This window comes from Xenopus tropicalis, chromosome 10 (assembly GCF_000004195.4).
Source record: "Xenopus tropicalis strain Nigerian chromosome 10, UCB_Xtro_10.0, whole genome shotgun sequence".
Classification (NCBI taxonomy): Eukaryota; Metazoa; Chordata; class Amphibia; order Anura; family Pipidae; genus Xenopus; species Xenopus tropicalis.
This window is the reverse complement of record NC_030686.2, coordinates 41,691,130-41,704,773: the sequence shown is the minus strand read 5'-3', so window position 1 is coordinate 41,704,773 and position 13,644 is coordinate 41,691,130. Positions and strand designations below refer to the sequence as shown.

At 39.9% G+C, this 13,644-nt stretch overlaps 1 protein-coding gene across 1 annotated transcript; it reads right to left on the bottom strand.

Moving 5' to 3' along the window:
- On the bottom strand, positions 1–13,301 carry e2f1 (E2F transcription factor 1). The gene is made up of 7 exons (XM_012952820.3): positions 11,591–13,301; positions 8,711–8,801; positions 6,703–6,922; positions 6,245–6,394; positions 5,785–5,899; positions 4,559–4,787; positions 1–1,718 (listed from the first exon to the last, which is right to left on the bottom strand). The coding sequence occupies exons 1-7, from the start codon at positions 11,825–11,827 to the stop codon at positions 1,474–1,476; spliced, it is 1,287 nt and encodes a 428-aa protein (XP_012808274.2). The 5' UTR covers positions 11,828–13,301; the 3' UTR covers positions 1–1,473.
- Positions 13,302–13,644: the final 343 nt, after the last annotated feature.

The following is a 13,644-nucleotide window of genomic DNA, read 5'->3' as shown; positions in this document are numbered from 1 at the left end:
TTTTTGCTGAAAAGTTGTTTTTTTTTATTGGCAATGAAAATAGATTTATTGATAAATTAAGCTAGCTCAATCAAACACACTGATCCCGTCTGCTCTTCAATTCAGAACAGCCCTCAATTAAGGGAACAAAATGAAGAAAAAAAAAAAAAGTTAACTTTTACTTTACTACATAAACTCGCTTATAAATACAACTTTTAAGGGCAGTTTTTAAGTAAAAATATACGCAAACAACCAACTTACAGAATAATCCCCCCCAACTCTTTAAACCTTTTTAGCTGTACACTCCAAATCAAAAGCTTCAGCCTGGTGCATTTTTATATACAAAATCTGTAACTTAAGTGATCAACATAATAAACAGCATAGGGAACAAATTATATATTATATAAAACCACAACACTATAGAACACCGGCAGCAAGCTGTTTGCACGGGGTGTTCGTAAGGTTAAAGGAAGGGACAACAATGCTGCTGGGATTTAATAAATTAAAACAAAATGTGTCACAATGCATACTACTTCCTCTATAAGGATGCACAGGAAATGCCAAGAGCGGGGAAAAGAAATAGGGGCGGCCCAAAGCTCTTCATTCAGAGAAAGAATGACACGAAGACTGTCTGTGCTGAGAGCTCTTACGTACTAACATACTGAAGTGGTTAGGCCATCAGCAACCAGTTCATCTGCTTGAAGGTTCATTATTAAAGCCTCACTTTTCTCCACCACCCACACCAAGCCCTTAACCCCTCTGAAAAACATTTTAAAAATGCATCATTTCCCCCATACACACACACATATGGGTAAATATAAGTGCTAAGACCAGACTATAACCTCTCGTTTCTTGTTTAATCTTCTGCAGTAGGGAGAGAGGTGTGTGTGCGTATATATATATATATATATATATATATATATATATATATATATATATATATATATATATATGGAAAAGGAAGCACACCATAAGAATGCGATACCTAGGTGCCAGAGCGAGGAATCAAATATAGTGTAGGTTATATAGTGTAGGTTGTCAGCACTCATAGGTTTTAAGTAATAAAGCAAAAAAGGCAACAAATAGAAAAATCAAGCAGTGAGGTTTATTTGTTCCGATGTTTCAGTCCTATACAGGGACTTTCGATCCCTGACGAATGTCCCTGTATAGGACTGAAATAAACCTCACTGCTTGATTTTTCAATTTGTTGCCTTTTTTGCTTTATTACTTAAAACCTGAGCGCTGACAACCTACACTATATATATATATATTTATTACTCACACACACATTTATTTTGGCGCTTGATTAGTAATACAAATTAACATCTCCAAAATCGATTTTCTTGCATTACAAACATGAACCTCCAAAAGGAATGTGGACCATAGGAATATATAGCCTTATAAGACAATTAGGAACTGGAGCAGCAATGAATGATTATTGGTAATAGGTTCTGTGCTAGACAAAAAAAAAAAATATCCTATTCAGGCACTATTTTACAAATCCAGAGCTGTGAGGCCACTAAAGTCACAGTCGAAGTTGAAAAGTTCTGCAGCACCCTCGCAGGTTTGCAATCCAAAGCTGTACTCCTGTGATGAAGCAGGAGACAGGCTGATGAAGTCATTGGGGAGAAAGTCCGGCATAGCATCCCGGTAGTCCAGGAGGAGGTTAGAGGGAGAAAGTGGGAGACAATTCAAGGTAGAATCAAGAGGTATTTCATTCTCTGGTGGCAGGAACGGCTCTACAAAAAACATGACAAGTAGGTTATATTAGTGGAGTGAGAAAATACAGGGTTATTGATAATAGCTCTTACAACAAGTTGATCCAGGAACTGGTCCAATTGTCATCTTGGTGTCAGAAAGGAAATTTTTTACCGCAACTGAGGGAAAACTGGAGAAGCTTCAAATAGCTTTGGGTGGGGGGCTAAACCCTTCCTGAGCTTAGGAACTGACCGGCAGTGAGAGTAAAGGTGGCCATAGACGTTAAGATCCGCTTACTTGGCGAAGTCGCCAAGTGAGCGGATCTCCTCCCGATATCCCCCACCAACAGGTGGGCGATATCAAGCAAATCCAGTTGTTTGGCCGATTGAACGAACGAATTAGAACGATGGTAATAGGACCGATCCGACTAAATTTTTTAACCTGCCCGATTCCAGGCCAGATGTTGGTCGGGTAGGCCTGTCGTTAGTGCCCCTACACGGGCCAATAAGCTGCCGAATCGGTCTAAGGGACCGATATTGGCAACTAGAATCAGCCTGTGTATGGCCACCTATAGAGAGAGTGTGAGTGTAATAAACAATAGAGGTCATCAGTATTATTGTATATTATTGCTGCTGAGATGTTCTGTGACAAAGTCTCCACCTCGAGTTGCAGGAACAAAGAACATGAGCAGGTAGGATTCTCATTGATGGATTACAATATAACCATGATATTATTAAACTACAGCTCCAAATGCACTTGATACCGTGATGTTAAAGTAGGCTGGAATTTGTAGCAGCAAGTCAAGTAAGGTGTAAGTAATCAACATGGATGTTGGTCTACTATGTGCCAAACAACAGACAAGATACTTCTATGTAATGCTAGCCATTCAATAAAGCTTTGAAGCCTATAAATGAAAAAAAAAAACTGCCACTTTCCAGCACATGATTTATTAAATCCCCAGTTCCACAGCAATGCTTTTTAGATCTGCTGTTTTTGTCAACCAAACATTGCACCTTAAATTTGCAAGCTCTGGCCTTACTTTGTAGTGCCACCAGAATTTGACCTCATTAGCCGAGACTGATTAGTATAGCCCTTGCTAAATGGTAGGTTTGCTTCTCGTTTAGCAGCCTGACTCTACAGCAGCAGATTTCCATGCAATCTGAAGCAGTTAGATCGGATTAAAGGAATAGTAACACCAAAAAATGAAAGTGTATAAAACTAAAATATAATGTGCTGCTGCCCTGCACTGGTAAAAGTTGTGTGTTTACTTCAGAAAGTCTACTATAATTTATATAAATAAGCTGCTATGTAGCCATGGAGGCAGCCATTCAAAGGAGAAAAGGCACAGGCACATAGCAGATAACAGATAAAACACTATTGTATTCTACAGAACTTATCTGTTATCTGCTATGTAACCTGTGCCTTTTCTCCTTTTTCCAAGCTTGAACGGCTGCCCCCGTGGCTACACAGCAGCTTATTATATAAATTATAGTAGTGTTACTGTAGCAAACACACCAGTTTTACCAGTGCAGGGCAACAGTGCATTATATTTTTATTACTTTAAAGCTCTTTCATTTTTTGGTGTTACTGTTCCTTTAACAGATTACTTAGACCAAGTTTGTTTGGAGACTTTGCTTTGTGTTTTCTAAAGCAGTAAACAGTGTGCTAGTATTGACACATTAGCTACTCACACAGTATTTATGAGCAATTGGGCATCATAAATAAAATACAAATTGCAATCCAATAGAATGTGAATGATTTCTCAGAGACCTAGGGGCTGGGACATTCTTGCCTTGCAAGAAGCTGCACCTTTTAGTGAGAAGCCTGGGCCCCGAAGGAAATTATGAAAAGCATGCAATACACACAGCACAAATACTTTGTCACAGCTTCCAGCTTCACAATTTGTAAATATCAGAGTTTTGACCAGTTGGGACATGACTGCCATTTGTGAAAATGGACTGTTTTCACCATCTGTTTTAGGAAGCTGCTTTACAAGTTGTGCTGGAATGAATAGCTCTTGGCCATTCCGTAACCCACTGTCATTTCTGGTAGCAGGTGCCATCATTTGTTTAAATCAGTCAGCTTGGAAGGCCAAGCAGCGTTATTAATACAAGTATACCGTGCCTGGATGTCAAATGAGGACCTTCACCTGCCCACAATGGAAAGCCGAGACACAATACCAGAGTAGACAGATCCCTGTAGGGTGCAGATTTATTACTTTTATTTAAGGATTGTGGATCCTAGACGACTTTATGAGTTATGCCAGCAAGAAAGCACATGAACACCAGGATAGACGAGAAAAATATGGCTCCTAATGCATTTCTCTCTGGCAGAGGTGTAGGCAGAGCTTTATACTGTAGATAGGAGCTGAAGGCATCATCTTGTTTGGTATGTTTCATCATTTATAACGGTACTCTTGTTTGTGGTTACACCATGCAAAGGCACTGGCTACATTTGTGGTGCAATATATAGATTGTAAGCTCTACGGGGCAGGGACCTTCATCCTCTTGTGTCTGACTCTTAACTTATTGCAACTGTATTTATCTTGTATCTATCTGTATTTATTGTTGTACTTTGTATTTATTATCTTAATAACCCCCTGTTTGTATTAATGTATTCTACTGTACAGCGCTGCGTACATAATAGCGCTTTATAAATAAAGATACATACATAGCACTTATCCTCCTCAAGAAATCATAACATCCACCAATTTATATCTGCACCGTATCGATTGTTATCATTAAAGACAAAACAGCCCTAGACACAAGAAACTATACTAGTGCGTTTAGGTGCCCTAAATGTTCCCTGAAAGCTATCCACAAATGCCCAAGTTCCTTCTGTAGAGATGCTTCAGCATATGTACATAATCCATCATTCTCACCTTGCATGTCAGACAGCAGCCCAAGCCCAATGTCCAGCATAGGGATGGAAGCAGGCGATTCCTCTTTAGGTTGGACGGAAGGCAAGGGCTCTGCTTGGTTAATGGATGAGGGCTCTGCTTGGCTAGTTTTAGTGGGACTTGTGACTGGACTGCACACACCAGAACTGTCATCTGGGCAGAGAAATACATCAATGGGCGCCTGTGTGCTTTTTAGAGACATCTGAAAAGCCTGTAATGAAGCAAATATGATACAAACCAAGTTAAGAACAAACTGTGGAAAATCTTCAATTTGGCACATTTGTATTTTTTTTCAAAAAATAAATATGTTTGCTACAAAATATTACCAGTATTTTAGCATTCCATCCTGCACAGTGAATTATGGAATTGGGAAAGTACCTGCCAATTCCACTCAGCATTATACACCCCACTATGACCTAACTCCATTCCAACTCTATCTATTGCAAGTCATTATGGCAGCCACTCTCACAGCAAGATGCTATCAGTGACAGCTGATTTTAACAGCTTAAAACCAAAATTATTATTATGTAAGTGTGTATGTGTGATATATATTTTATAAGTGTTTACAATTGTAAAATGGAATAAGTTTGGTCCTTGCTGCTCTAAAAAAATCGAAAAGCCTTAGCTGACCATTTGACAGCTGGCAGAATGCTACTATGCTAGACTAAGCTGTTTGTAATGTGGACACCGAGTGTGCGAGCCCCTTATAGCTACACCAGTCATATGCATCTGAGGTGGCGTTTGTGTGACACTAAAAGTGTCTTTTTCTTTTATCCCAGCCATGCAAGAATCTCTTTAAATGCTTCTTTTATATGCTACTGGCGTAAACCCAAATCATTCCCTCCCCAACAAAGTACCTAGTAGTGCGAGAGAAAAATACAGGACACGCAAACCATATTTTAATTGGATCTAGCTAATGTTTATTTTAATTTTTGATTTTCCTCTTTAGAGTTGGAAGCATTAGCAACTGAATTAAATGATTAAAATAGATGATGTGCCACTACATACTATATTGTACTTGTAAAAGTATTACCTAGAGCAGCAACTTAAAATTTGTTTTAACAGGTGAAAGAAAAAGAATACATTTATAGGACCAGAATCCCTGGGCTTCTATAAATTCTATATTCTATAAATAGTAAATAAACCCAATAGGAACCTTTTCAATTATCACTTTCCACTTGACATCACATCCAAGATTATAACCTTACCTCAGCAGGATCTGAAACACACATATCTGTGTCTGGTGGATACCTAATAACCATTAACATTCGTTCAGATGGATCTGCAATGCTTCGAAGGTCCTGACAGGTTACATATCCAAAAGTGCATTGCTGGGTGTCAAGGATCAACAAACATATCCAACTGCTTAATAACAGCAGCACAATTAGCCAAAATCTACCATATACCTGAACAGCATTTTCTGTATACAAGCAACAATGTCCACTATGGCGTATAAACACAAAGATGGAATGTTCTGCACATATATAAGTCAGTTTTGGCAAAACTAAAGCCGAGCCAGTAACACTTTCACAAAGACAGAAAGCAACTACACTTCACATACGGAACACTCAAGCTTCACTTACATAACACACCAATGACAAAATGGAGAGCTTCATGTGCTGAAAGAACTGCAATAAAACAAATACAAAACAAAAATGAAAAGGATATTTATGACACTCTTCTTCTTTAAACAATTTCAACTGAGTGTTGGCCATGTGAATAAGTTTGTCTAATTGTTTCTCTTGGTCCTCTAACTTCTGGCAATCCTTCAATGCACTCTGGTATCTGCTGTTGTATTCCGCATATGATGTATATCCCCTGAAACAAATATTATAAGGTATTATAAGAATATTACAAAGTGTTATTTTGTAGTGTCTGGGCTTGGTCAACTAAAACCAATGAACAAATAACTCATGTCTAAACAAGGTGCATTTTAATGGTCAAATTAAGCTATGCGGTGATAGACCTGAATTGCCTTTGTAAAGATTAGAAGAAGCAAAGTATAATACAGAAGACCTAGTTAGTAAAAGAAATACGTAGGGCAGAAACTGACTAAAGAGCGGAAAAGAAATATAAGTCAGAAAAAAGGGGAGAAAAAAAAAATCAACAGCGCCTCATATACTTACAGCCATTGTATGTGGTTTTTGGATTTTTTAGTGATTAAGTGGATCCCTTCCAATACATTGGTGATGTCATATATTCTCCTTTTCTGCACATTCAGAACCTGAGCAGCCCAGTTCAGATCCACTACTCCATCTGAAGATTGGCTTAGAAGTTCCAGAAAACGTTTGGTTGTAAGATGCAGGGATGTATCATATCGTGACCGCTCCCCTGGGGATTTCACTGCTATTGAGTAAAAGTAAAAAAGGTTATATCTCAGTTAAAAAGAGAAGGTTCGTTTTTTTGTTTAGCAGTTCACCAGTTTGGAATTTCAACAGTTAACCGGTTGCTAGATAGCAAATGACCCTAGAAACCAGGTAGTGGTTTGAACAAGAGACTGGAAAATGAATAGAAGTGGGGCTGAATAGAAATATAAGTAGCAACAAAAATAAAACTGTAGCCTCAGAGAGCAATCATTTTTTGGCTGCCAGGGTCAGTGACCTCCATTTGAAAGCTGGAAAATGCAGCAGACGTAGGAGACTACGTTTTCCAATTTTAAAGATGGGCCTAATCTAAACAATTTATGAATCAGTCTATTTTAAGAAATATTTACTTTTTTCCCCAGTTGCCTTTTATTTTTATATTTTTCTAAGATTTTAGCTTCATTTTGCTCCCTCTGGTGTTCCTAGTAGTAGCACAGTAATTAGCTTGACGACAATTTGCTGTATCAGAGTGGGGCAAATCTCCATGTTTTGTAACCCAAGTGTTTTCCTACCTCAGAGGTCGGGCGACAATGTGCAGCTAATTGCATGCAACAACAGGTGCACTAGCAGGTCAGGCAATTATCCCACAGAAACAGTGGCTAATGCATTTTCAAGCGATTATCACCTGAACCGTGAGTGCACCTGTGTGTGCAGATGATTACCCTAGGAATGAATAGGAGACTATTCCAAACACTTTGTCACCAAGCCAAAATAAGGAGTGGGAGTACTTTACTTTGAAAATTCACATAAACAGTAACAAAGAACAAAGATGTTGAAACACGTGTCTTTCAGAATGGCAGAAATTCCATACTTACGTCACTATGGATTATTAGGAGACAGTTTAAGGATGGCAGAAATTTGCTACGTCCAATCAAATGTTTAGGGTGAAGACACACGGAGCTTCTAGTAGCAGCTACTTTTTTTAGAGCTGTGGCAGACAGGAAGATTAGTCGTCCATGACTAATCTCCCCAAAATCCCATCCCACCGGCGATTTACATACTCGCCGGTGGGATGGCATTTCGGGGAGATTTGTCGCGGCCAACTAATCTCCCCGTATGCCACAGCCCTTAGGGCTCTGGTACACGGGGAGATTAGTCGCCCGCGGCAAAACTCCCTGCTCGCGGGCGACTAATCTCCCCGAGTTGCATTCCCCCTGCCATCCCACCGGCGAACATGTAAGTCGCCGGCGGGATGGCAGACGCGGCGGGGCGATTTTGGGAAATCCCCGAAAAAGCCTCGCGAGACTTTTTCGGCGATTTGCGCAAAATCGCGCCGCCGCGTCTGCCATCCCGCCGGTGGGATGGCAGGGTCAAGGCAACTCGGGGAGATTAGTCGCCCGCGAGCAGGGAGTTTTGCCGCGGGCGACTAATCTCCCCGTGTACCAGAGCCCTTAGGCTACTAAACACCACAAAATCCCCTGCCATAGACAATACTGAGGATTGCATCTGCTAAAACACACACAGAGACAATTATCAGTAAATGATCAGCATTGTCTTATTTAGTAGCCACGACAAGTAGCTGCTACTAGTAGCTCCATGTGTCTTCACCCATAGACCCAGCAAAGTATAAAACAGAAGGTCTAATTAGTAAAAGAAAAAACGCAGGGGAGAAACATGACTAAAGAGCGGAAAAGAAATATAAATCAGAAAAAAGGGGAGAAGAAAAATCAATAAAGCCTCACAGTAATTTTATGTTGTTTTTAGATTTTTTAGTGATTATGTGAATCCCTTAGATACATCCCATAAACGCACAATACACATTTAAACTGACCTTTCAGAGGTCTTTTCCCCTTCCCGCGGGGTGTCTGTAGCGCTTCTTGATTATATCTGGATACAGTTTCCAAATCTAACTTCCTTTTTACCTGGAAAAAATAATTGCCATGAATGATTAGTATGATGTAGGCAGTAAAAAAAATATTATGCAAACCTGTGAAGGAGAATCAAAATTGTAGTGTAGTTTTATACTTATTCTCATAAAAGGTAAGACAGGGCACTTTGGTCCCATAATTGGGAGTACCATAGCCTTTATGGTTTGAATCGGACATGATCTACTGCAGGGATCCCCAACCTTTATTAGCAGTGAGCAAAATTTAAATGGAAAAATAGTTGGGGTGCCAATAAGTGCTATGTGGACTGGCAGCCTACAGACGGCTCTGTTTGGCATTATACTTGGTATTTATGCAACTAAAACCTAACAAAAATTCAAAAATGGCACCGACTTTGAGGCCACTGGGAGCAACATCCAAGGGGTTGGGGAGAAACATGTTGCCCCTGAGCCACTGGTTGGAGATCACTAATCTATTGTGTGCAAAAACTTGGGCTTTTGGCACACAAAGTATTCTGGGTAGACAATGTACCATTATGAGCCTTAAAGTGGCATTTGATTGGCATGAAGCAGGCTCACATTACAATGGTTTTAGTGGAGGCTTTTCTTTTAAACTGCTCCCTTACTGTTTTACAGCTGTTTGGTAAAAATTCCCACCCCGGCCCATACTGGTTTCCCAAGTCTGAAGCGTAGGAGGAAAATTCCAACAACCCATCTGGCTGGTTTACCCAATGGTTGGGCTAGGCTAAAATGATGCTTGCTTGTTAACTCTTTCTGTGCGTGTTACAACTTGCTATGCTGGGTGAGCTTTTACAAGCTGAATAGACCCCGTACCTGAAGTATATATACATATATAATGCAACTATAGTATGAGATGCAGATGGCAGGACTGACTAGTTTACAGGCATAAGGACCAACCCACAGCTGCACAATGGACAACAGTTACTGATCCCATTAATAAGGAATCCTGTTTTGTGTGCTCTTGGTTACACTACAGCACTACCCATAGCTGACTAGTAACATTGGGATCATTAGCTGGGTCAGTGCTAAGATATTCCATACTTTGGGTCAATCAGTATCATTTACAGATGAGCTTCATATTGCAAAACAAAACCACCTGTTAATAGGGCAGTGCCAGTAAATTAAAACCAATTATTCTCACTACTGCCCTGTGAGGTTAATTATATTGTTATGATTAGAGGTAAACCCATTATCCCAACTAAGATATAATTACCCCTTATTGGGGGCAGAACAGCCCTATTGGGTTTATTTAATGGTTAAACGATTCCCTTTTCTCTGTAATAATAAAACAGTACCTGTACTTGATCCCAACTAAGATATAATTACACCTTATTGGGGCAGAACAGCCCTATTGGGTTTATTTAATGGTTAAATGATTCCCTTTTCTCTGTAATAATAAAACAGTACCTGTACTTGATCCCAACTAAGATATAATTACCCCTTATTGGGGCAGAACAGCCCTATTGAGTTTATTTAATGGTATAATAATGGTATATGGTATATAATTACCCCTTATTGGGGGCAGAACAATTCTATTGGAAAAGACCACTTATCCGGAAAACCCCAGGTCCCGAGCATTCTGGATAATGGGCCCCATACCTGTACTCATCTTTCCATGCATATGTCAGTCACTCATTCAAAGCACTGCCTGGTTGCTAGGGCGGTTAACCCTAACAACCAGGTGTGGCTGCTGAAATGCCAAACTGAAGTTATTTTACAAAAAGCTTAATAAATATCTGCATTAAACTTAAGATGAAGAACCCCTTCCATAATAACCACTGACACCATGTTTTTATTAACATACACAATACCTATACTCAATATATTTAAAATAATGCATAAACTAAAACAAATGCACAATTACTATAGGTAGGTGCATATAAAGCATTTCTTTTTTACTTGCTCAGCAAATAAATGAATAAATGCTGCTGAACTGTTACGAAGTCCTACACTTGGCAGAAATGTGTAGCTGTTTCCCTGAGCAATTACATATTTTTTTCTTTCAGGCCTAAAGCAACTTTTACCCCAGCCAAGACCGATTTCAGTGCATACTTGCAAACCTCATTTGCTACATAACATACATATTTTTTGTGCTTATTGGTGAGGTTACCCAATGCTACAGCAGTGCTGCAGATGACACCCTTACATATTTCTGCAGCTGAGAGATAAAGAGCACTCAGGAACAGTGACTGGTCATTTAAACAGTTACAGCTACAACTTGACTGCCACCGAGGCAGATCAAAAGGGCAAGAAACCTTAACCAGCCTATACTTTACAATGCCCTAAATGTTTACCTCCATAATACTAAAGTACGTGCTCTAGAGAACAATAACCATATAAAAATAAAATTATTTTCATGCAGGATTATTCCCCGCATTCCCTATATATTATATATATATTTTGTCCCTGAGGAAGAGCACAGATTGTGCTCGAAATGTTGGAATTTTTTCAATAAAACCACTTTTTCTTTTGTATCAAGTCCCTATGTGTGCGGCACTCTTTCTATTATATTTTTGTTTTTTTGACCTGCACCAGGGGCATTTGGACTTGTATAGGGTGTGCTCCTCCCTGTATACTTATATATATATATATATACACACACACACACACAAGTCCAATAGCAGCAGGCACTCACGTTATATATAGTCTTATTCTGCCTTGGTGCAGTCATTCAAAAAAAATAACTAATGCTTCAATAAATTTCCTTTATTTTTTCACACTAAGTCCTATATATATATATATATATATATATATATATATATATATATATATATATATATATAAATAAATGATAAATAAAATTACCGGTGGGCGTCCAAGATCAGGCCTCTGTGCAGTGTATGACGTGGAAGGACCCTGAGGGGTGGTAAAAAGCATTAACTCTGCCTCACTGAGACCAGGGTTTCCAGCAGCTTCAGCAGGGACATCTGGGGTGGATATAATAACAATCTGCTGTTCAGCCACCTGGAAGGTTCCAGCTTCCCAGAGAGCCCCAAAATCTCCTTCACTGCAGCTATAAGACACCCCAAACTCCTGGGACATGATCAGATGGTGGTGTTCATCTTTGCTTCAAGAGTTCCCATAACAGAAGAAAACAGCTGATAATACAACAGAGGCCTAAGTGTTCCAATGGAGCTTTAAGCCAACAGCAACCCCTGGGCTGGACCATGGGACAACAAAAAGGGGGGTGCAGGTGAAAACAGCCTTTGAGCAAACATCATGGAACATCCAGATTCAGCCCCAAAATAAATGCCATTTCCAAGTATCCATAACAACTCAGTAATATAAAAGGGGGGAAATGGTTTTGCAAAGTGCTAAAATCTTTAAAACCAGCTAACTTTCTGCTTGCTCATTCACACAGGCTGCACCTGTCAACAAAAGGATCACAATGTCGGGCGCCTCTGATAAGCAAAAGTCTTGTCTTTTGAGATCTTCTTGTCGAAATACGTAAGCTCCGACGGCGACTTAGAATGCAGCCCCGAAGGCCAAAATTCAGTGTATAAAAGGGAGAGACTTCTAGCAAAATTCACTGTGTTAAAGGGCAACTACAACGTCTTAGAACAAAAAACTCAATTACAAAAACTCTATAAAGCAAAGGCTCAGAACAAAACACACTACTAATAACAAAACAATGCACTGAATTAAAGGGGAACTAAAACAACAAAATGCACTGAATTAAAGGGGAACTAAAACAACAAAATGCACTGAATTAAAGGGAAACTACAAGTTCTTAGCACAAAAAACACTTAATTACAAAAACTCTATAAAGCAAAGGCTCAGAACAAAATACACTACTAATTACAAAACAATGCAAGCCCTCAAAACAATATGCACTGAATTAAAGGGGAACTAAAGCAACTGAAATAACAAAATGCACTGAATTAAAGGGGAACTAAAACGACTGAATCAACAAAATGCACTACATTTAATAGGCATTTATATAACCCCATGAACTGCCCTGTAATAACTCAAGAATAGCTTCACCCAAACCCTCAAAAAATGTATCTAAGTGCAGAAAAAAAGCCTAAACTGGCTAAAAACAGAGCAGAAAACATTAAATACAAAGTCTAATAGAAATAGGGTGGTAAAGTGCTTGACCCAGTCCAAAGCAGAATAGAAAAAAAAACACCAAGGCAGGGACAGGGTTAAAATAAGAAGTCTATAGGAAAAGCTGCTAAAACCCCAAAGCACATATTTATATTAGTGCAAAGATTCATGTATTGGGAGGGGGGTGCGGGAATAATGTCAGTGTGTTGTCCTCTCCTATAAAAGGCTTATTCCTGAGGCACGACGAACTCCAATAAAAGAAATTGTTATTGGTTCCTGTAGGCATTCACGGTCCCGGTACCACCACCGCCGGCGGTCGGTTCCTCCCAGACTTGCTATTGTTTTCGCCTCCCAGCTGATCCCCCGGTCTCCCTCAGCTCGCCCATTTGCGCGCCAATTCCTTTTTTGCCGCGAAACCATACACAACGTCAGCGGCGGCGCGCCATTGGCCACAGCGGAAACGCCCGGCGCGCCTTATTGGCTGGCCGGTGTTTGGAAGGCGCTGGCGGGAAAGAATAGAGGTGACAGAGCGGCGGCGCGACCAATCAGAGTGGACAAAAAAAGAAACAACGCAGGTGATTGGTTAGTGTACGCAAGGGGGTAGGCAGGCCTGATAGTGTAACAGGAAAAAATAGGCTCATTTCCTAGAGAGCTTTGAAAGAGAGAGAGAGAGAGGGGAGGCTGAATGGGAAGAGTTGTTTGTTAGTGAGTGAGCGGAGGTCAGAAAATCTAAATAGCACATTCCTTACAAAGGCGGCTTGGCTTTATGCCAGGTGGGAAACGCGTCTAAGTGATAAATGAAGGTTTCCATA

Coding starts and splice junctions, on each gene's coding strand:
- e2f1 (XM_012952820.3), bottom strand. CDS start 11,827: ATGTCCCAGGAGTTTGGGGTGTCTTATAGCTGCAGTGAAGGAGATTTT. Junction 5,900..6,244: donor AAAGAAGAAGAGTGTCATAA/ATATCCTTTTCA, acceptor CCAGCAATGCAC/TTTTGGATATGTAACCTGTC. Junction 1,719..4,558: donor GCTGCTGTCTGACATGCAAG/GTGAGAATGATG, acceptor TGTTTTTTGTAG/AGCCGTTCCTGCCACCAGAG.